Source organism: Lithobates pipiens, unplaced genomic scaffold (assembly GCF_037356315.1).
Source record: "Lithobates pipiens isolate NorthernLeopardFrog02 unplaced genomic scaffold, aLitPip1_a1.2 Scaffold_10, whole genome shotgun sequence".
Classification (NCBI taxonomy): domain Eukaryota; kingdom Metazoa; phylum Chordata; class Amphibia; order Anura; family Ranidae; genus Lithobates; species Lithobates pipiens.
Window position 1 is genome coordinate 78599630 of NW_027507686.1, and position 25114 is coordinate 78624743.

Consider the following 25114-nt stretch of genomic DNA (forward strand, 5'->3'; position numbering starts at 1 on the left):
GCAGCCTTCCACCAGATACAGTGTGCCACTTGCCACAAGCCGCCTTCCACCAGATACAGTGTGCCACTTGCCACAAGCCGCCTTCCACCAGATACAGTGTGCCACTTGCCACAAGCCGCCTTCCACCAGATACAGTGTGCCACAAGCAGCCTGCCACCAGATACAGTGTGCTACTTGCCATCAGCAGCCTGCCACCAGCAGCAGTGTACCACCAGATACAGTGTGCCACTTGCCACAAGCAGCATGCCAGATACAGTGTACCACTTGACACAAGCAACATGCCACCAGATACAGTGTGCCATTTGCCACAAGCAGCCTGCCATCAGATACAGTGTGCCACTTGCCACAAGCAGCATGCCAGATACAATGTGCCACTTGCCACCAGCAGAATGTCACCAGATACAGTGTGCCACTTACCACCAGCAGCCTGTCACCAGATACAGTGTGCCACTTGCCACCAGCAGTGTGCCACCAGATACAGTGTGCCACTTGCCACCAGCAGTGTGCCATCAGCAGCCTTCCACCAGATAGTGTGCTACTTGCCACCAGCAGCAGTGTGCCACCAGCAGCCTTCCACAAGATAGTGTGCTACTTGCCATCAGCAGCCTGCCACCAGATACAGTGTGCCACTTGCCACCAGCATGCAACCAGATATAGTGTGCCACTCGCCACCCACAGCCTGTCACCAGATACAGTGTGCCACTTACCACCAGCAGCCTGCCACTGCCTCCAAGACTCTGCCCAGATGGATAGAAGAGACAGGGCCTGCATAGTCAATCAAATCCCTGGAGCCCCCACCCCTTCTGAGCTGGGATGGTATGGCTGTATGTATGTATGCCAGGAGTTTTGTTTAGACCAAGTTGTACAGGGTTGTGTGTGCAAGCTTTTGGGCTCACACTGGTGTGCTGCAGTTGGCTGCACTGCTCATGTATCTGCAGTTTTATCTGCAGTCCTATTGATTTATATCAGGTTGCAGGTTTTTGCTGCATTTTCTGACAGTGCGCCAAAGATGCAGCATGCAGGAATTTTGGTGCGCTTTCAGAAAATGCAGAAAAAACAAACAACCTAATAGAAATCTATAGGACTGGGGGTAAAACGCAGGAAAACTGTGGATACACCAGCAATGGGCCAAAACACAGCAAATCAGTGTGAACCACCTAAAAGCACAAGGGACCACCAAGCACTGCCACAGGCTGATGACACAATTCTAAACACTTTGGCTGCAGTTATAACAGCTGCTGCTGGTGAAAAAAGTTAAAAACGAGGGAAAGGGATATAAGAAACCAGTCACTGAGCTCACATGTGGGCGGTCCCTGGAGGCTCATCACTCACAGATATCCTGTTCACCTTCTATCTGCCAGTGTTTCCCACCCACACGGCTCCTTCACTGCACAGACTTCACAGAGGGGAGGGGAAAGGCAGAGCCGACTCAGCCTCTCCCATTTGTGTAGGGGGGGAACTGTGCACTGTGACATTGTAATAACCACAGTGAGCAAACACAGATGCAGCCAGACACCCCTACATTTACACACACTTCTCCTGTCCCATAGAAGTTTATGGACAGGAAAAAATAAAATAAAAATCGGGCTTATGCTGCTGGCTGGGTGGGCCTATTTTAAGGCAGGGGCCTGGAGCTGCAGCTCCATCAGCCCCTATGTTAATCCGGCCCTGCGTCGGCCTCTATAGAGCATCCGTTCAGGTCCTGAAAAACTGACAGGTGGCCCTGAAGGGATCGGCGGTGTGAAAGAGGCCTTCCTGAGTATTTCAAAGCTGGTGGATGCATGGAGCCTCTGGACTGGACTGGATTGCTCCTACAACTTCGTGCTATAGTGATCTAATGACAGCCCCAACTGGACAAAATCTGCATTATGGGTGTTTTACTTCTAAAACTAAAAATGTCTAGAAATGGAGAGTAACTGAGCATGTGCAGAGCAGGGTCAGACAGTGTATTACTGGATTTTAAACTGTCTAGGCACTTATTTTTATGGTTTTACGTAGCTATAACTGCTAAAGGGAAGAGCAGGAAGTGATCTAGCGGGACTTATTTTCTAACTAAAGATCCACTAAGATGAACATCCTTCTTCACCTGCTCTACCTTTTTCAGACATTACCAAGAACAGTCCTGGTTACTTAACATTTTACGCAGAGAATTTCCAAAATTCATGTGAGCCACCAAATTGCGGTGCGGCTCTTGTTCTGGGTGGACGTCATGTGATGGCACACCAGAGCAGCTGCTCTTGCGCACGCTGACGCAGCTCTTTAACCATGTGATCGCCTGTGTCCAATCACAGCCAGTCACATGTAAATGCAGAAGTGCCATAAATCGGCTCTCCTCAGCTCACACTGGCAGATTGTGTGGCGAGGAGAGCCAATCATCAGTGCTCTGATTACAGGAAAGCTGTAGCAGTGCCACAAATCAGTGCCAATGAGTGCCACCAATCAGTGCCCATGAGTGCGCATCAATGACACAAATCAGTGCTCATCAGTGATTCAAATCAATGCCCATTATTTGTACCAGTCAGTGCTGCCTTTTAGTGCCCATCAGTGCTACCCATCAATTCACATCAGTGCTGCCTATCTGTGCTGCCTATCCATGCCCACTAGTGCCACCTATCAGTGCCCACCAGTGTCGCTTATGGGTGCCCATCAGTGCTGCCTATCAGTGCGGCATAATAGTGCCACCTATCATTGCCCATCAGTGCGGCATAATAGTGCCACCTAATCAGTGCAGCCTTATCAGTGTCCATCAGTGGCGCCTCAACAGCGCACATCAGTGAAGGAGAAAAATTACTTATTTACCAAACTGACTGACAGAAACAAAGAAAAAAAAAATTTCAAAACTTTTTCTTTTTTTTTGTAAAAAATGTAAAACCCAGTAGTGATTAATTACCACCAAAAGAAAACTATTTGTGTGAAGAAAATTATTCAAAATGTATTTTAGGTACAGTGTTGCATTGTCAAAGTGTGAGAGCTAAAATCTGCAAAATGGCCTGGACAAAGGAAATCTGTATCGAAAGCAACACTGATATCGCAACTTTATACCTGCTTTAAAAAATACTAGACACCAGAATTAGGCTTCAGTCTTTTCTGAGTCACTGGCCAAGAACAAGAATGCAGGCTAAAAAGTCAGAGCTTCTGTTAATCATACGCCTTTCAGGTCATTGTGTCAAAAAGTAATAACGCCATTGGATCAACATGACAGCCAGACAAACATTATCAGAAGTACCGTATATACTCGAGTATAAGCCGAGATTTTCAGCCTCTTTTTTGAGGCTGAAAGTGCCCCCCTCGGCTTATACTCGAGTCATCGCTGTCTGCCCGCTCGATCAGCGTGTCGAGCAGACAGACAGCGGCCAATCTATAATTCAAAAGCCGCGCCTCCGGCTCCGCCTTCGCCTGTGATAGGCGGAACACTGAATTTCCCAGCAGCCTGTGTTCCGCCTATCACGGACATCGTATCATCCTCGTACTACGGACGAGGATGATACGATGTCCGTGATAGGCGGAACACAGGCTGCTGGGAAATTCAGTGTTCCGCCTATCACAGGCGAAGGCGGCGGCGCAGCTTTTGAATTTTACAATGGCCGCCGAGGCGCCGACGAAGAGGGCACGGGACGGAGGCAAGGCAAGGCACGGCACGGGACGGGACGGAGGCAAGGCACGGCGGCAAGGCACGGCACGGGACGGAGGCAAGGAGGCAAGGCACGGGACGGAGGCTCGGGACAAAGGCTCGGGACACAGGTAGGCTGGACACACACACACACACACACACACACACACACACACGGATGGAGACACACACACACACAGGGATGGATGGATACACACACACACAGGGATGGATGGATGGATGGAGACACACACACACAGGGATGGATGGATGGAGACACACACACACAGGGATGGATGGATGGAGACACACACACACAGGGATGGATGGATGGATGGACACACACACACACAGGGATGGATGGACGGACACACAGGGATGGACGGACACACAGGGATGGACGGACACACACACAGGGATGGACAGGCATGTCTCACCCTCGGCTTATACACGAGTCAATAAGTTTGCCAGTTTTTTTGGGGGTAAATTGGGGGCCTCGGCTTATATTCGGGTCGGCCTATACTCGAGTATATACGGTAAGCAGTTTTTTTATTCGTCATTCAGGACAAAGTAATAGGTTCACCTGGATCTCTTCTACAGAAACAGATCCAGGGAATGATGACAGCGACACCTGCGGCCAAGGTGACAGCGACACCTGCGGCCAAGGAGAACTCCGTGCAATCCAGCCAGACTGGTACTGAAACCATAATTTAGCAAAATTAGACCTCAAACCCAACTGTGGTTTCAGGAATATTAATTTTCAAAAACATATAGCGCATGCTCGTCAGAAGCCGGCACTACATACTCCCCCCTCCCATTTAGACGATGTCCTCATCGTCTGGGAAGAAAGGAAGGAAAAAACACTTTCAGTCCTAGAAAAATTAAGTACCTGAACTTAAGGTTGGAATGGGAAATGGAAAGGAAACACGCAAAAGAAACATTGAACAATGTATATTCTTAACGATTGACACAAGCAGGTCACATATTACACAACCAAATTCCTGACTATCTACACCACCCACTCTCCGGTAGCTTGATAGACGCTCTTGGTGACTCCTGGAAAGAAAAGAAAAAGAAACACAAAAGAACAACAAAACACACACTACTACATTTCTAGAAGGCAGAGTCCCATTCTCATCAGACAATGAGACTCTTTCTCCTTAATACTGAAAATTTACATGCTAGCGTGCAAGAGACCAACCGTTTTTGTGCAGACCTACACCACCTAGTGGTAAGAGTAATGAAATGCAAGTCCTTCTTTAAAACAAGTGTTGTGGCCTGTGGATGACCTTGACACAGAACTTGCTTAGGAAAACTAACTCTATCTAGCTAGCCCCACAGTCCTTGTTTTTCATAAAAATTAACTCTTTTGAGCCAAGAAAAACAGTTCTGATAGTTATTCTACCAACAGAATCTTGAATCAGGCAAAGTCAGTGTTTTTGCGCACTGACCCGGACGGGCACTCACCCTAACTGTCCGAACGGTCCTGGTCAGCGTCATCTGACAAGACAGAGCAGGGGTCACCGGCCTCAGCAGGCCCGAGTCTGCGTCAGAGCTCTCCCTACCCAGAGGAGGGGGGGGGCAGGGGCCACTTTTTAGCACCTTTCTTCCCACGCACCGCCTCTATCTTGGCAATGAACAAATTGAGGACTGCCGTCAGGGTGTCCATAGGGACCGTGCAGTCCGCAGGTGACCCGGTTGCAATTGCCTGGATTTCGGGGGAAGAAACACCAGTTTCTGAAGCCATGCTGACCCTACCCTGTCTGCCACCCGAAGGGGACTTAGGACAGTGACAGTCCCACCCTCCTTGCTGCCGCTGACTGAGGGGTTCTAACCCGCCGGCCTCACCGCCCTGAGGAGTTCTGAGCTGTTTTACAGCAGTGCCTGTAGATCCCTAGCGCTCCCAGATGCAGAGGGACCAAAGCTGTGTCGGTGGCAGTCCGTCAGCACGATCGGTGAACAATCGCTGAGCGATCTGAAACATGTGTCCAGATTACACAGAAAGCCTCCCAGCGCTCTGTGATGACAAAACAGGAAGCTGAGGGCACAGGAGCTGCTGCAAGAGCACAAAAAACATGGTCCGGCTTCAAGAAAATGGCCGCCAGTGTTCCGAATAGGGAATCACCAGGAAAATGGCCACCTGAAGCCCAGAAGGATGCTGTCCATTGCCCACGCTGAAAATGGCCACCAGCCAGCACAATGAGAGGCAGAAAGAAAACATTTTCTTCAAAATTTGCTCCCAGTGTGGCAGGCCTTTTTATGGCACAGTGGGAGGAGGAATCAGTATTTGCCAGTCCACCAGGTGAATTATGCATCTACAAACGATACATTGATGATGTTATTTTATGGAAGGGTGAACAAACGAAATTGGTCGAGGTTTTGGAAAACTTAAATAGTAATGACCGGAACATCAAAATGTCATGGAATATCAGCAACAAGATAATCACCTTCCTCAACTTAGAAATAACACAAGAGAATGGAAGATTGTCCTCTAAACACTTAAAAAGTGTGGACCACAATAGTTACCTGCCACTGGAAAGTTGCCAATCATAAAAACTGGCTATATAACATACAAAAAGGCCAGTTAATGTGCTTAAGACGCAACTGCACACAGGAGGAACATTTTCACGATCAGGCCGTTAACATGAAACAAGGATTTATAGAGAAAGGCTACAATGAAGATTTCATCATCAAGAAAATAGCTGAAGTAGCAGAAATGAATCGCAAAGACCTAATCAAAACTAAACCGGCCACCAAGACGCTACAAGATACAGTGCTGATTATTTTAGATTATAATGTACAGCAAAAACAGGTCGAGAGGATCATCAAACGAAACTGGAATATATTACAAGCTGACACACGCCCGAATAAGATTCTTCCCACTTGACCCAGATTCGTGTATAGAAGGGCCCCCCACCATTAGGGACAAAATTGTAAAAAATATCCCAGGTTTCCCAGGCAGAGGGCTGACTTTTTCACAGGGAAAGGCTTCTACCCATGTAAGAGGTGCTATGCCTGTATGAAAACTAAACGTCCAAATGAGAAGAGAAAGAATTCACATCAACAAGTACTGGAAACACCCATAAGATCAATTTAACTGCTGCAATACTGTTGGAGCAGTATATGCTCTCGAGTGCAGTTGTGGGCTCCAGTATATTGGCCGCACCAAGAGACCACTGAGGGCCCGCGTGAAAGAACACGTACAGAATATTGTAAAGGGCTTCGATAAACATAATGTATCGAGACACTTCGCCACACACCATAACAAAGACCCATCCCATTTGAAATTCTGGGGGATAGAGCCCTATGTAAAACACTGGCAAGGAGGACACAAAGTAAGGACCTTGAGTCCAAATGGATTTTCACCTTAGATACACTTATGCCAAAGGGCCTGAACATCGAATTTGATCTTAACTGCTTTATTAGTGACTTTTAAATTTCTTCTTCTATAAATAGTCCTTTCTCCTTGAGTCATGTGACCAGTCACTTTTGTGACTCACATTTCATATAGACTCTCACTGTGTGATATTTCGCTATAGATTTTTCCTTTAAAAATTATTTGTCTAGAACTGAGCATTACATTGCTCCGATCGTAAAATCGGATGTTTACACTTCACTAAACCAGGAAAATGGCCGCCGCTCGACTTCCGGCAACCAGACCTATAGGAAAATGGGCGCCATGGCACTTCCGGGTCTCCGAAAATATGGCCGCCATACCATTCATTTCTATTACCTATTTAAAGACACCATCAGCACTAGCTATCCCCTGATGAAATCACGTGACGAACACGTGTCAGGACGCTTTGCTACTGGAAGTGACGCATACCGAGCTCGCTGCTCGTTTTTACAATACCTTTCTAAAGATTTTGTTTGCGAGTATCTATTTTTCAAATATTTTAATAAATTGCTGTTTGAAAAACGACTACACTATGGGGTATCCTTCCTTTATCCTCTAATCCCACATATACGCTATCTGGCGAGAGACCCTCCGGGCTGCACATCTTAAAGCCACCTTAAAGGTGCCACACATCTTAATAAGCAAGATAGGAACGCCAGGACCGAGCATACCATAACGGGACCCTTAAAGGGAAAGGCCATCCAGGACCCTAAAGATATATTTTGTACATGCTGTTACCTTACAGCAGTAAAGTAAGGGGACACCCATAAAAAGACCATACGGGATCACACGGACCACTACCAGCACTATTGTATTGAACTGTGATCATTCACCTATGTTGGCACTTTGATTGAAGCACTAGCACTTTTATGCATTTTTGGAAATATTTGTCAGCTATTTTGCTATGTGTTTTGATGTGATCCCTGTCACTATCTACTACTGACCCTCTGTCAGTTTAGGATTCTGCTTTCTTTACTGCACACCACTACCCCCCTGCTTTATATAAAACAAAGGTTTTGATGCAATGCAGTGTTGAAAGAAAAATAAAATTCTCCCAAAGTAAAAACACAAGCTTTCACTTTGAGCTTTATCATTGTTGGAAAAAGGGGGAGGGGGGGACACAAACATTTTAAATTTGTTTAGGTGGTTGCCAGCAGTCTACTAGAAGTGATTCAAATGAACAAAATTGTAAAATTGTAGCCCCGCTTTCTTCAAAACCTTCCTTCCTCTTTCCTTTGTGTCTCAGGCTCATCTGTGCCCAATGGGAGCCAAGAACATCTATAGCTAGCTTTAGGACGAAGTGTGGAAGGAGATCACGGAACCTTTAATTCCAAGATATCCTCTGTGATCAATATATCCAGACCCCATCAGCATTGAACACTTCTGGATTTCAGAACTGGATAGTAAACAGTAGAATTGAGTTTGCATGTTCTCCCTGTGCGAGTTTCCTCTGGGTACTTCAGTTCCTCCCACACTTTAAAGACATGGGGGTAGGTTAATTTGTCCTGTCGAAATTGGCCCTAGTATGTATGAATGCGAGTTAGGGATCTTAAACCGTAAGCTCCCTGAGGGCAGGGACTTATGTATATATATATGTATGTATGTATGTATGTATGTATGTATGTAATATATATTTATTACACATATTAGGGCTGCAACTAACGATTATTTTCATAATCGATTAGTTGGCCGATTATTGTTTCGATTAATCGGTTAACAACCTTAAAAAAAATAAAATAAAAAAAAAAGTGGGTCAAATTGACGTTCATTTTCAACCACAGTGACAGGAAAATTTGGAAATAGAAAACTTCAGTGTATGTGGTTTTCGTTTAGAAATTACATTCATTTTAAAAACAGAATGTTAAAAACAAGTGAAAATGTCAAACAAAATTCGTTCATTCAGCAAATGTACAAAGATTATTCGTCTGAATATTCTCATCTGAAAATTGATCTGTGCGACCAACATAAGGCTCGGTACACACCTATGCAGTTTGCTTTTGATCTGTTTCTGCGGTGCATTTTTGATTTTTTCGCACTTATTTTACTGCAATATGCATTTTTGCATTTTTTTTGGGCAGATTAAAAAAAAAAAAAACACAAATTGCTTCAAAAACTCATTACATTCTTTTCTGCAGCTTCTCCATTGAAGTATATTGAACCAATAAAGCTGGATTCACACCTATGCATTTTTAGTGCTTTTTGCATTTTGCAGATTTGCACTACAGAAAGTGTTCCATAGGAAACCATGTTAAATGGACTGTAGTGTAAATCTGCAAAATGCAAAAAGTACTTAAAATGCAAAGGTGTGAATCCAGTCTTAAGCACCATTTTGCGTTAAAAGTCCCTGACCCTTTCAGATGTGAACATGTCCCATAGGAAACCATGTAAATGAACTGTAGTGCATTTCCACAAAAAGCACCATAAAAACGCATAGATGTGAACCAGGTCTAAGACGTTTTGTAACATAATGGGGTTAAAAAGAACTAAAATTAGCCCTTTATAGTAGAAAAAAGCAGATAATTACTGTAAGGGGTTCATTTTTGTACTGTAGAACAGTGAAAGTTATATTTACAGTAGCGATTATTTGCTCTTTTTGTACTATAAAGGGCTAATTTTAGTTTAACCCCATTATGTTACTGGCCGATTAATCGATTATGAAAATAGTAAATCGATTAATTTCATAAATCGATTAGTTGTTTCAGCCCTACATAATATTATATTGCATAAAATTGACGGCGCTATATAAATTTGTAATAAATAACAGGTGTGATTTAAGGTACCACATGGGAAAGAAATAATATGCCCACATTTACAACATTTCCCAGTAAAATTTTATTAAAAACTAGCAGAACAACACCTTCTAGAATGAGTTTGTTTCAATCATTGCAAAAAACATTCAGCTTTTTAAAACAGACTGTACACAAAGCAAATATTAGATGAAGAATGTTTTTCAACCAAGCATACCAACCTTTGAAGAAGTGTGAGAAAAAAAAAATGACTGGTTGCTGATCAGCAAATGAACAGTTAAAGGGTTGGTTCATCTTTACTCAAAAACTGCCTATGTAGATAAGGGGCGCCTGTAGATAAAAACAAACTAAGCAGCTTTGATTAAAGTTCGATAATGTTCTTGCTACTGGCGCAAGTCATTTAAGACCTCTTGAAGCCTGGATAAAGAAATCCGATGACATTATCCCATCCTGCCTTGTTGCTAGGACATTGCCAAGACACTTCCAGCCATTATTGCTCACCTCCGCCATCACAGCAGCAAGCTCTCAAACCCCCACACATGTGCAGTCCACCGTCTCCTCTGTCACAGCATCACTGAGCTCAGAGCTACTATGATAAGGGAGAGACTAGGCATACAAGGGGAGCAACATGGCAGGGTGGGATGATGCCATCTCTGGAAGTTGGGATACACCTATAGCAAAAACATTGTTTAACTTTGGTCAAGAGTTTGTTTTTATCTACAGGCGTTCCTTACCTGCATAGACAGCTTTTCGTTAAAAGTGAACTTATCCTTTAAACATCAGATATTGCATGGTCAGAATGAAGATTTCAGACACATTATGTATGACTTCATCAGTCACTGCACGAGGCCATCACACTTATCACAAGACCTTGGCATTTAGCTAAAAAATATCTGTCCATTTTGGATCTACTCTGTAAAATAGATTAAGTGGTAGGGAATGGACTGTTTTGTGGGTCCAATATTGTGTATGGGAAAGAAGAAAAAAAAAAAATCTGGCTAATGTGGTTCACAGCAAATTTGTACATAACTGCAATGACAGTAAATTACTCTTTGTCTTCTAGATACAAGCTTCTGTGCAACCATGTACAATAGTATTCTGTTAAGGGTAAAAGACAAAAGGCATGGACAACCATTAAAGGAAATGTTACAGATTATTGGATTTAATTTGGCAAAGAGCAACATGCAAAGTATAATAACGAACAGCGATCAATTTAAAATACACCTTTCAGCAATTTGTCTTTAAAAACCTGCCTGGCTGTGATAGGTTACCGGTCTTTGTATATCACTGCAGTTCTTGGTTTTGGTTTATTAAAAATAAGCCTACCAGGGCAGAATACTTTGTAGTATCAAAAATATATTCCACAGGAGAGTTTAATCAAGTGCAGAGATAATAAAAAATATTTTAGCTTCAGACTTTCTATGGTTTCTTCCACTAAAATAGTTCACACCTCCTCTTTGGATTTGCAGGTCTGTTACAAAATCTCAAAATGGTATATGTAATCTCTATTAAACATCATAATCCAGTATCAAAAATCTCTCATTACACCCAGCTCAATAAATTTTATAGTGTACCATGAAGGACATTTGTGAAACGACAGTGCAAGTAGCTGTAAATCACAGCAACCAGAATGCTGCTTTTAGGTTTTTTAAATTTGTACCAAATACAAGAATTCGAAATTGACTTGTTGAAATTTGATTTTTTTTTTTTTTTTTTTTTTACAGCTACTTGTGCACCTACTCCCATATATATCCCTCACGATTATCAATTTACACAAATGTGCCACAATGCGGAAACCAATTGTAAACTGCAAATTCACTTGGTCTTTCTTAGTTACTCAGCACTTCATAAGTTCTTTCATCCAAGTCCAAACATTACTCTATGAGTTTCTTGGATTTGAAGAATTTCCTGAGGTAGAACACTTGCCAAGTGGCAAGAGAGACAAGGCAAAACATAGAAAACGTAGTGAAGTAAAGGACACGCTGGCTGGTGGATTCTGTGAAGAGGAAGAAAGCAGCAAGTCAATATATGCAGGTAGAAAAATTTCAGTATATGTAATATTATCATGTAAATCTCTTATGTCAGCGATTTATTTCTTCCCATCATCCAAATCTTACATTTTTGCTTTGAGCTGGCTAAAAAAAATAAAATAAAAAAATAAAGAAAAACACACACACACACACACACACACACACACACACCTGAAATAGGTCTGAAAAAATGCCCCCAAAAAAAGCTCAAGTTTACAGGCGGTCTCATTGAACTCTATGGGGCCACATCTGCCTCAAAAGTAGCTCATTTAGCTTTTCGAGCTTCAGGCTTCAAGCTACAGGTGTCTGAAAGCTCACCACTGACAGATAGGATTAAGGATTCTGAGAGCTTAGAGCTACCAAATGCTCCGGTGTAAATGAGGACTTCCTGACAAGTCATGTCTACAAAATGTAATTAAGAGAATGATGGTTCTGCAGACTCCTAAGCTAGGTACACACGGTCCAAAATCAGTCAAAACCAGTCAGTTTGGAAGGAATCAACCCACTTTCGGCCCATCTGTACAGCTGCCTGTTCTACAGAGGCCACGATTGTCTAACGCCAATGCTGGAAAACCAGCATCCAACCAGCGCTGGCAGTCAACGGCTGCAAGTGCTGATCAGCGTGTTCTGCTCTGGAAGAGACGAAAGTCCAACATTGTTTGTGTGGCAACAAATTGTTTTCTTTTTTTCCATTCAACCAACTGGTTGAATGGGGGAAAAACTAAAAAAATAAAATACACTTTCTAAGGAAATTATGTAATGTAGCAGAATATATACAGTACTAGCCAGAAATAAACTAAGCAATGGTAATAAAGGATTGTAAGGATTTGTTATCCAGATATTCAATCTTCCATTCAGAATTTAAAGACCTGAAAGTCCAACTACAACCAAAAACATTGTTTTAATTTTTGGACAGAGTGGGAAAAATTAGAACATATGTCAGGTTAAAAAAGGAGTTCCGCCACCCCCACCAAAATTTTTTTAAGTCAGTAGGTAAAAATAAATACTGTAGCTGCCGACTTTTACTATTAGGGAACTTACCTATCCAGGCATCCAGCACTGTCCTTACCCGAGCTGATTGTCGAATCAGCTCTTGGGTGCAGCCACTGCCACCTTGTGGCTTCACAGCCAGTTTCATACTCGCATGCATGAATCGCGCTGCGCTTTATCAATGGGCCAGCTGCAGGGTGAAGGAGGGGGGACCGAACTTACACTTCACTTGGCCGCAGCGAAGTGACCATAAGTCAAAACCAGGTATCCCCCCCCAAAAAAGGTATCAAATGTGGCAGAGACAAGCAGAGCTTCCCTTTTTTGGGTGGAGCTCCGCTTTAATAATTCTGTGTCCACATTAGGAAGATTATTTGTCATTTACTATCCTGGTGACACCAAGACAAGTAGTAAGGGGGGGGGGGGGGTGGATGTCACCAGCAAAAGATGACACACTGAAACAATAACCTGGCAAAGGCTTTAAACTTCTCTCACTCTACTAGTAAAAAGGATTTTCGTTACTAGCTCTGTCCCGATTTGAGATATTTTACTCCACTTCTTATCCCCATGCCACAGCATTAGAAAAGTGAGAGGAAATGTTGGCAACATGACAGATTCTGGTCTGCACTATTCATAAAAAAGTGAAAAATGTTGCAATGGAGTGAAAGATTTTAGGTTTTATTCTAAAAAAAAGAAGAGGTCGTATAAAATAATTTAAATAAAGCCAATTACTCCAAGGAACAAAAACACAACGGGTGAAGATTAAAACCTCATACAACACAAACTACAGGGCGTGGTAAACCAGAGCTTTCAGTTGAAGTCATGCATGAGACCGTAGACACAGCTATTGAATAAAGACATTGTGCAGAACAAATACGCAAGATATGGAAAGTGCTATACAAGAAAAACACTAAACCCATTTAACACTTTAAAAGTTACTTATTAAAGTAAATGTGCAAATTGTAAAGTATGTGTATTTCAGTAAATACGAAGAATGAAGGTTCAAGTCAACATTGAACTTATCCAAGAAACAAATTTGCTGTTAAGAGTTGATGTGGTTGATTTCAATGGCACCCATTCCAATCTATGCAACTTAAAGTTGCAGCGACTATGAAAAGGTGCTGGCACTACTTTGATGTGACTTTTGAGAAGACTTTGATCCAGAAAGCGTTAAGTCAAAGTTGCACTCCAAAGTCGCAAGCTAAGCAGGTACAGCCAACATAGGAACGTGAGGGCTTAGGCCTTAGCCTGACCTCCCCCAAATGCCAGCCCCAAGGACAGGGTAAAGCAAACCTCTGCTGGTCCTAAAGCTGATTAACATAAAAGGTGGTCAGTGTTGTCCTGCCTTCAGTCAATGCACAGAGACTGAAATCATTTTAGCGAACTGTAGAAATTGGCCCCAGACTTCTATGGGGCCAATAACCAACAATAATGGCAATCTACGTGATTAGCTTTTGTTTTAGCAATGTCACGTGACAGAACCACTTCACTGCAGACAGAGGCTAGAGATTCCCAGCTTAATCCTTAAATAAATGTTACTGCTGAACATCTCCAATCATCAACTACTGTCCCAGTCTTGGGAGAATCTCAAACTTCACTCACCATTTGTGTCACTCATTTCTTCTTCCCGCTTTTTCATGTATGTAAAATCTTTAATGATAGACTGTGACAGGTCCTCTAGGCGTCTTAATAAAACCTCCAGGGGCTTCAGTTTCTCTGCCTTGGCCAGCTAAAATGTGACAGGGACAACAAAGCAGAATTTTATAGCTGCATAGCACATACAACTCATGCATTGTATGGGTCAGATAATAAACTTACACCCTCATAATTCTTAGCTTCCACACCATGTTTGATATCGAGCGTGATTAGCTGATCAGGCGTTGTCGCAGAACCTAAGAAAGATAAATATGAATGGAATAGAATAAAATGCTGAACATAGTTTACTATTAAAGGATAAAGAAAGAGTTCTAAACATCTACCATCATGTTAATAAAAAAATAAAAAAATAAACTTTCAACAACCTAGTTTGGTTCTACACTTACTGAAGCTAGTAGTGGCAGGGTACACTGTATAGAAATGAAGGCACTAAGGCTGCCATACATTATACAATTTTCTTCTATAGATTTCCTTTAGATTTACCAAAACCATATAATATGAGGTCAAATCTAAACACTTTCAATTTGTGTGCAATCAGGCAGGCCCTTCTACTACGCAGTTGAAGGTAAATCTAAAGGAAATTGAATAAGAAAGTTGTATGGTGTATGGCCAGCTTAATATAAAGAAAAGCTGGCCTGGAGCTGGCTTAATAGCCATCAGCTGGGAAAATTCTATCAAATTGAGTAATTCTTTCCTCAAGATGGGCTGATCAGGGGATGCCAGAATTGATTAGGGAGTGTCCAAGGCCTTGAGCACACTGCTGCTCCTAAACTCACATTTTGTTTGGAGCTTTTGGCATTTTTGGCCAAAGCCCCTGAACACAACTCAATTACACCCCTTTCACACCAGGGCGTTTTGCAGGCGCTATAACGTTAGAAATAGCGCCTGCAATCCGCCCTAAAGAAGCTGCACCATTGTGTGTAGTGTGAAAGCCCCGAGGGCTTTCTCACTACAGCGGTGCGCTGGCAGGACGTCAGAAAAAACTCCTGCCAGCAGCTTCTTTGGAGCGGTGAAGGAGCCGTGTGTTTACCGCTGCTCCCCATTGAAATCAATGGGGCAGCGCTGTAATACCGCCAGCAAAACGCTGCTATTGCGGCGTATTGCCGGCGGTTTTAACCCATTCGCGACCACTAGCGGGGGTAAAAGCGCCCCGCTAGCGGACGAAATGCGCCGCTAAATGGGCGGTGTGGTGTGAAAGGGGTCTAAAAGCCTATGGGGTTATTTTACTAAAACTGGAGAATGCTAAATCTGCTGCAGGTGTGCATGGTAGCCAATGAGCTACTACACAAAAAACACACATACACCACACCTGGAAGCTGATTGATTTCTATGCAGAGCTATACCAGATTTTGCACTCCAGTTTTAGTAATCAATCCCTATGGGGGTTAGTTACGAAAGGCAAATCCACTTTGCACAAGTGCACTTGTAAGTGCAGTCGCTCTGAAATCAGTGGAAGCTCTACTGATTTTATCATTCAATCGTGTGCATGTCCTCCTTGGATCTACAGCTACTTCACTTCCAAGCGCGCTTGCAGTGCAAAGTGGAGTTTCCTTTAGTAAATAACCCCCTATGTGTCCATGCACACATATACTTTTACCAGAGTTTAGGAGCAGCAGCATTTAGAGGCAGTACAGGTAAGCCTAGATTAAGGCTTACCTGTAGGTCCAAGAAATATCTCCTAAACCTATACGGTTTAGGGGATATTTGCCCGAAGATAGGCAACGCTGTCTACGACGCATGCGCCGTAGACAGCGGGGCGCAGGCGCACCGAGCGCGGCATCGTCAACGACGAAGATGCCAAGCGTGCACATGCGCGGGAGCGACGTCATCGCGGCTTCGCCTAATGACAGCGGCGGTGCTGCGAGACCCCACCGAGAAGATGGATGCGCCGGACTACAGGGGACAGCGGTGACTTCGCTGGCTCCTGTGTCAGGTAAGTGACACATAATGGACTACTATGCGATGGATAGTAGTCCATTATGCTTTGCCTTTGCAGGGAATGAAAGAGGAAGTAAACCCATCAGGGTTTACTTCCTCTTTAATATCACGACAGACGCTCCATGCGTCACTAATGATGTACTACACCACGCATGCGCAGTTGACAAGTTGACATTACCAGTAACTATCTCGGCTCTGTTAATTGGACGGTGGCCTGGACGACCCTACAGCACGATAGCTTTGATGGCGGCTATTCATTGGAGCTCCACGGACCCCGTATGGCAACGGTGCATACCGGTCAACACCATACAGCTCTACGCTATCCAAAGTAAATCTTTTAGAAATCTATGGTGTATATGTGCAAAGTTTGATACCACTGCCTCAATATGGTCGGGTGAGCAGACCATATTGGTCCTTAATTACTTTCCTTGACTCTTTTTTTACTTCAGCCTGTAATAGCCTGCTTTGCATTGCAGTGACCATTCATTGCTGCTACCCAACAGTAGAATCTCCTGTGAATTTAGCATTATTTGTACAATTGCTTATCTGGGTTTCTAGACTGATAACTCACTGTGGATACAAGATTGTGAGAATAGGTTTTCATGCATTTGCACGCCAAATTGCGCAAACGCACATAATATGCACAAATGCATACAAAAAAAAAAAAAAAAAAAGTAGGTCTGAAAAAGTAGATGCTCAAACAGAAGTATCATGTGAAAGAGGAAAAGAGACTGTGCTTCAACTTAGCTGAAACACAAAGATCTCTCCTTTGCTCCCTGATAGATCAGTGGTTTTCCTTGTTTGCATCGGCACACTGCTGATCCGTCTCTCCACAGAACGATCGTCAGATCGCGGCTGCCATACCCGTTGATCGGCTTCCACTGTGTTTAAACACAGCAGGCGCGGTGCCATGCGCACTAAATCACGTAATCACAAAATCAAAACTTTTTTTTTTTTTTGCTGTGTGCCCTTATGAAGACCTGTGGTTTTCTAGTGATAAATATTGCAGGTCTTCAAACAAGCGTGAACAAGCCCTTAGACCCCTGGGGCGTTTTTCAGGCGCTTCAGCGTTAAAAAAGCGCCTGTAAAGCGATTGAAAGAAGCCTCATCTGCAGTCCCAATGTGAAAGCCCAAGTGCCTTAAGAGCCCTTTCACAATGTCAGCGCCCAAAAAAACGCTCGTAAAGCGCCGCTTAAACTAGCAGCGCTTTATCAGCGTTTTTCAAGCGTTATTGGGGCGCTTTTAACCCCTGCTAGTGGCCAAATAAAGGGTTAAAAGTGCCCACAAAACGCTGCTGCCAATAGCGTTATTCAGGCATTTTACAGGCGCTTCCCATTAATTTCAATGGGAAGGGGCGCTTTAGGAGCGTTGTATTCACCGCTCCAAAAGCGCTGCAAAGAAGCTGCTTGCAGGACTTTTTTGACGCCCTGCCAGCACAGCGCCTGTGTGAAAGAACTCGGGCTTTTACATTGGGATTGCAGTTGCGGCTTCTTTCAGGCGCTTTTTTTAACGCTAAAGCGCATGAAAAACGCCCCAGTGTTAAAGGGGTCTTATGCTTCTTTTGCATGAGCAGGTGGCAGAGGCATTGACAGCGCAGTGTCCCTGCCTAACAAGATCATTACCTGCTGCTTCAGTGAATTAATTAGAACTGACAGCTGGTCGGACTGTGAAGGAGCCCATGCCAGCACACAGGTATGTTTTTAAGTTATTTTTCTTGGCAGCAGCGAGTTCCTTTATCACTTTTTTATTCCATTTTGAAATGCAAGATCTGTTTTTTATAATAAGTATTAAATGAATAGCAGCATTTGTGAAGTACTGACCGGTAGAACTAGCGCTCTCAAAGCAAACTTCATATACTTCATAATCTTCTGTGGTAAAGGCAAACTTCCCCTTCTTTGCATCTTCTTTGGAATATAAAATATGACCTATGGAATCCGTAACCTATATGTAAAGCAGGATAAAAGAAAGAATTACAGCACATTCAAAAACCATCACGACTGGAACAAAGTTCTCCATATACACCTGTCACCATTTTCATAGCTATCAAAGTTAAAGTATATCTAAACCCAAAGCAAAAAAGTAACATACCGTATTACAGCTTATTGGTCCATAAATATACAGTTTTCTTTTTTCAAGTTACATTTTGTTCAAGTGCAGTAAATATTGAATGGTTAGTTCACTTTTTTTTTTTTAATAAAATGTAAAAAGGTGAACACAAACCCTTCGGGTCCCCGCTATACTTACCTCCATAGGTGATGGCTGGTCAGCACCCATGAAAGATCTGCACATTTGAAATCCTCTTTTCTCTGAAGCGCCTCCATGACGGAGAGCAAAGCTCTAATCCGTCCCGAAAGTGGAGAAGGGCGGGGATTTCAAATCTCCAGAACAATGGCCCTGATAGCTCATCACCCTTGGACCAAGTACAGCGAGGACTGTGGAGTCGAGGAGGTTGTACGATGTTCACCTCTTAGTATTTCTGAAAAGGTGAACTAAATGTAAAGTCACTGGACAGGCGATGTCTGTGTTACTTCCTGTGAGAGGAAATGAATGGCCAACGCTTACTAAAAGGTTAACACACCATTGGAACGTCCCATCTCGTTATGGTTTACTGTGATCAGGAGTGTTTTAGTGTTTTGAGACTGAAGAAGTACCAAGAATCCAGAACACCTGCATTGCAGCTAATTGTACAAATGCACATTGACCTCTTTCATGCTGTGAGGTCCTACTTTCATGGGGATCTTATGGTGGCGATCATTTAACAGTGACTGTTGGAGCCTGTTTATAACACTGGAGGTCGCCATGTTCTTCTGGGTGTAAATGGTGGAAGTTATAGCCTCATTCCTAGAGCTGCAATTTACACCGAGATCTGAACAACAACTACATATAATTGTTCCACTTGCTAGCTGCTGCAGAGCCTTGTATTAGCGTAGACTGTTTTGTGAGGTTTTACAATCTCTTTAACTGGCTGTACAGGGTATTCTGTTCATTGACCGTTAATGTAAAGGGGCAAGTTTCCATTAACCTCAGAGAATTATTCAAGGGTTCCCTAAACCTAGAAGCTATTTTACGGGTTCCTCTGAGGAAAAGATTGTTGAGAAAGACTGGTCTAGACCAACGTTTCTCAACTCCAGTCCTCAAGGCGCCCCAACAGGTCATGTTTTCCATTATTTTGCACAGGTGATTTGATCAGTTTCACTGCCTTATTAATTAATTACTACAGCTGTATCATTTGAGGGAAATCCTGAAAACATGACCTGTTGGGGCGCCTTGAGGACTGGAATTGAGAAACACTGGTCTAGACTAATAAGGTGACTGCCAGCAAGTGGTTAAAGAGGAATTTCCAGCTCCACCTAACTAATCTTTTAAATGCTCCCTCCCCCCACCTAATCTGTAAGAAACATCTGTATAGGTGCTTATTTTCAGTCAGCTTGGGTCCAGTCACGTGACCCTACTTCCTTTGTGTCAGCCAGTGGTGCTACAGGGGACAGGGGGAAGCCCCAACTAAGGATGGGCCATTGAAGCCTAAGGGTGGTGTCATCACTCCAGGCTTTACTAGCCATGGTCCGAGTGCTCTGTCCGCTCCCCCACAGCCACACTGGCTTACACAAGGGAGAATATGTAACCGGACCGGTGCGTCCAGAAAGTGCTTACACGGGTCAGTTAGAACAGGTGATAGGAGGGGGGAGGGGCAGTTTTAAGATTAGTTAGGTGGTGCGGGGAATACCATTTTAAATCTCTCAGTACTTGCCCATGTAACTCAGCCCCAGAACATTTTAATTTATGCCAGGAAGAAGGCATCTTCACCATTCACTTCACACCACCATTCATTTACTTCAACAACCTAATCATGGTCACAAGAAGGGAAAAATAAAGAAAAGAAAAGGTTTGAGATTTGAGTAGTCTGTCAGAGAAGACACTGAATACCTACCTTTGCTTGGATATTTGCTTTAACAAATCTATGGGTACCACTATTACCAAACACAACCCACATTAGGTACCTTCACCCAACAGCTGCCACTTCACTATAGAACAAAATTAAAGGACAACTCCAAAAAAAAAATAAAAAAATAAAAAAAACGCAGCATGTGGGAATTTGTCTCCCTCACTGCCACATCATTCATTCACAGAGATCTGCAAAAACGACAAGTCCTGTCTTCCACTGCGGTACACAAACTTGTAGATCCCAATGTTACCTCCGTATGGGCAGAGAGCTAGAGGAAGGGTCAGCAGCAGCTTGATATTGCACCCATCCACTGATCACAGGTGCAATGCTCTGCAGGCTGATTTGTAAACACATAATACATGCATGTTTTTTGTGCGTTTTGCTTTAAATATGTGTGTATTTAATATTATTTTGTAAAGGTGTACTTAGCCTTTAGCATAGTTTCACACTAGAGTATGTGTTTTTGAACGGTTTTTACACAATTTGTTTGTAAGAGGAAATTGGACATTAAACACAAAGCTCTGCCAAAAAAGCATGTACATGTGTTTTACGTGCAGTTTTCATGTGCTCCCAAAAAAAAAACTCATTCTATACTGCAAAAAAATAAATAAATAATAATCACACCTCACCGCGCTGCAGTGATGTGACTGGGCATCATAGACAATAAATTGGAATTTCTTCCAGCATGTTGGAAATTTTTGGAAAAATTAACAAATTTCTAATCAATGATGGGAGAATCACGTGAGAAATCGAATCAAAAAATAAATGCGCATGAGCTGTGACCAAGAAAGAAAAGAAGATTCCTGGGAACAAAATTTTCTTTTCCGTAACAATATGAGGTGAAAGGCTTGGTTGGTTGAATTTTAAAATCATGGCGGCACCATCTGATCACAAAAAGCACTACATTTTCAATTGACAAATCATTCAGCAGTCGACCCATGTATGGGCTGCACCAAGGCTAGGTTCACACTAGTGCAGCTGTAAATTGATCCCATTTTCAGTGCTATTTTGTAGTGTGTTTTTGACGCGGTTTCATGCTTCATGCGTTTTTTTTGTTTTGTTTTTTAGATGATGGGGAATTTTAGCCCAAATCATGCTGCAGCCGCAGAAAAGTTGCACCCGCACCTTTTCCAAACACACCCCGCACTGCATTAAAATGAACAATCACCTCTTAAAAGAATGCGATTTCCATTGTCATGCGATTTTGTGCAACTGAAGTCATATCTGAATTCGCACTCACGAGAACCACGCCGTAGAGCGAGTTCACGCCGGTGCGTGCTGTGGTTAGACCGCAGTGTAACTGTATGTACGCTCCCATTGACCTCTATTAGACTGTGTATTTTCTTAAAGCGCAATAAAGATGCCGCACATAGGATGAGCTTTCATGAAAACACAGGGTCTAAAATAAGTCAATGGGAGTGAACCTAAAACCGCAGGTAAAAAACTGATACTATCATGCTGTGGGCAAACTGCAGCACGGCAGTTTGAGCCCACTCTTAAGCCTGGTTCACGCATTCTTCGGGTGCATCTTGGGTTGTTCACACGCATTTTTTAAACGTTTTTTGGAGGAGTCAGTTGCAGGAGAAACCAACAAATTGAATCTGGTGCATTTTTACTGCGTTTACATTGAAGTCTAAGGCTGGAATCACACCTATGCATTTCTAGTGCTTTTTGCACTACAGAACGTGTTCCATAGGAAACCATGTTAAATGTACTGTAGTGCAAATCTGCAAAAAGCACCAAAAACGCACTGCAATCAGGTATGATCTGCCCTTCATTGACTGCAAACCCAGTCAGCCATGTGTGACGATCACCCACCTGCCTGCCTGCCGCGTGTGACGATCACCTACCTGCCGCGTGTAATCTACCTGCCGCGTGTGACGATCACCTACCCGCATGCCTGTCGCGTGTAATCTACCTGCCTGCCGTGTGTGACGATCACCTACCCGCCTGCCGCGTGTGAAGATCACCTGCCCGCCTGCCGCGTGTGAAGATCACCTGCCCGCCTGCCTGGCGCGTCTGGCGATCACCTGCCCGCCTGGCGCGTCTGGCGATCACCTGCCCGCCTGGCGCGTCTGGCGATCACCTGCCCGCCTGGCGCGTCTGGCGATCACCTGCCCGCCTGGCGCGTCTGGCGATCACCTGCCCGCCTGCCTGGCGCGTCTGGCGATCACCTGCCCGCCTGCCTGGCGCGTCTGGCGATCACCTGCCCGCCTGCCTGGCGATCACCTGCCCGCCTGCCGCGTGTGAAGATCACCTGCCCGCCTGCCTGGCGCGTCTGGCGATCACCTGCCCGCCTGGCGCGTCTGGCGATCACCTGCCCGCCTGGCGCGTCTGGCGATCACCTGCCCGCCTGGCGCGTCTGGCGATCACCTGCCCGCCTGCCTGGCGCGTCTGGCGATCACCTGCCCGTCTGCCTGGCGATCACCTGCCCGTCTGGCGCGTCTGGCGATCACCTGCCCACCTGCCTGGCGATCACCTGCCCGCCTGCCTGGCGATCACCTGCCCGCCTGGCGCGTCTGGCGATCACCTGCCCGCCTGCCTGGCGCGTCTGGCGATCACCTGCCCGCCTGCCTGGCGATCACCTGCCCGCCTGCCTGACGATCACCTGCCCGCCTGCCTGGCGCGTCTGGCGATCACCTGCCCGCCTGCCTGGCGCGTCTGGCAATCACCTGCCCGCCTGCCTGGCGCGTCTGGCAATCACCTGCCCGCCTGCCTGGCGATCACCTGCCCGCCTGCCTGGCGCGTCTGGCGATCACCTGCCCGCCTGCCGCGTCTGACGATCACCTGCCTGCCTGCCGCGTCTGACGATCACCTGCCTGCCTGCCGCGTCTGACGATCACCTGCCTGCCTGCCATGTGTGACGATCACCTACCTGCAGCTTAGCAGTACATCACATCCGGGTAGAACTGATTTTACAAAACTCATTTGATGTGAGGAATCTCACACACAAAGGACAATGAGTGGGGACCCTCGGATCTCAGCACACAAATCATCACAGGTACAGCAGAGCGGTGCTCAGTACTTGTACACGTCACATAGGGATACCTTGAGGTGTGTGACGATCCCAGGTTGCTCGGTCACATCGTACTCCCCTGTCACCAGCACATCTTTGTGGATCTCTTCTTTCAGGCACTTCTTGCTGTCACCGGGCAGATGGAAGGAGATGGCCGCGGCTCCGCCTAGGACAAGGCAGGGAAGCAGCAGCTGCAGAAGGCTCACCATGTCTGCAGAGAGGCGGCAGCAGGTAGGGCTGCCGGGTTGCTAAGAGACAAGACTGAAGGCTGATTTCCGATGTCGTGTACCATCTGCGCTGCAAGCCTCGCTCTCGGATCGCCCATTGGTTGTTGCGCTCTAATGGAGACTTCCGCATTCCTTCCCGCTACAGATGGTCAGGTGATTCTCACTGGGACAACTCAGCTTTACCATTATCTGTCATCAACTCACACAGGGAGAGGCTGGATTCACACCTAGGCATTTTTAGTGCTTTCTGCAGATTTGCAATGCAGAACGTGTTCCATAGGAAACCATGTTAAATGGACTGTAATGCAAAAAGCACAAAAAATGCATAGGTGTGAATCCAGCCTTAGAGGGTGGAAAAAGTTCACTGGAACCTGTGAAGGCACAGGCCATCTTTTAAAGTAATAAATATTGAAAAAGCAAAGGTCTCTTGCATACAGGCGTGAAAAACGGTGCATGTTTACTGATCTGAACATAGATATATTGTTGTCTAAAGCCTGTTCACATATGTAGCTGGAGCGCTCAAAGAGTGATTCTCGCACAATTATGCGTGTCCCATAGCGCCTGTATAGTCACTTGAATAGGCTGTTCTAAGCACAAACTTGACTCTTTTTTGCATAGTTGCCAACTGTCCCAAATTTCCCGGGACATTCCCGGGATTAGGACATTTGTCCCGAATTAATTTTGTCCCAGGAAATTTGGTTTGTCCTGGGAAATTGAATTTCCCGTTTTTTTGCTGCCGGCGGCTAGAGGTTCGCGGCCTCTGGCGGCCAGCGGCTGCCATTTTTAAGAAGACCAGAAGCTGGTCTTCAATAGAGAACCTGTGGCGCTGCCCACCCCACGCTGCCAGTGTATGTGAAAAGCAGTGGGTGGTGCCACAGTTCAAAGTCAGCGCGGCAACGACGGCTGCCACTTGGAGGCCAGGGGATGTAATGTCCTGTCGGGGGAGTCCGTGCAATGAGTATGTGGGGGCCAGTCTGTGGATGTAGGGGCCAGTCTGTGGATGTGGGGGCCAGTGTGTGGATGCCGGGGGCCAGTGTGTGGATGCCGGGGGCCAGTGTGTGGATGCCGGGGGCCAGTCTGTGGGGGCCGGGGCCAGTCTGTGGGGGCCGGTCAGTCTGGATGTCAGAGGGGCACCAGATGTAAGGAGGGGCTCTGCTGATGGACACAGATGTGAGGAAGGTACCTCTGATGGGGCACCTGATGTAAGGACAGCCTCCGCTTGGGACACCTGATGGCATCTGGTGGCAGGCAACGTGGCTAGTGATGTGCTCATGGCTCCCACTGATTCTGCATTATGGTGAGTTGAATGATTTCATTTCATATTACAATGTAATAATAGAAATAATGCGCTTCAATCATCCTGACACCATAACAATCATGGCGCCGGGATTATTGAAGCGCTAACACCAGGTATTTGGAGTATCTTTAGCTGCTGATTGTCAAACTCTGGCAAACACATATTGCTATTGTGGTGTAGGATCGGGGGGGCTGCTGTCTCTCCTTTCCCTCTCCCCCCCCCCCCGAATCTCAGACTCTAACCACACCCCTTCGAGCCATGCCCCC

The 25114-nt window shown here is 44.9% G+C and overlaps 1 protein-coding gene across 1 annotated transcript; it reads right to left on the reverse strand.

The window, feature by feature from the left end:
- Window positions 1-9815: 9815 nt before the first annotated feature.
- LOC143933090 (transmembrane emp24 domain-containing protein 10-like) lies at window positions 9816-23615 on the reverse strand. Its single transcript, XM_077456035.1, has 5 exons — window positions 23357-23615; window positions 18186-18306; window positions 14590-14663; window positions 14374-14500; window positions 9816-11750 (listed from the first exon to the last, which is right to left on the reverse strand). The coding sequence occupies exons 1-5, from the start codon at window positions 23531-23533 to the stop codon at window positions 11629-11631; spliced, it is 621 nt and encodes a 206-aa protein (XP_077312161.1). The 5' UTR covers window positions 23534-23615; the 3' UTR covers window positions 9816-11628.
- Between the last annotated feature and the right edge of the window lie 1499 nt (window positions 23616-25114).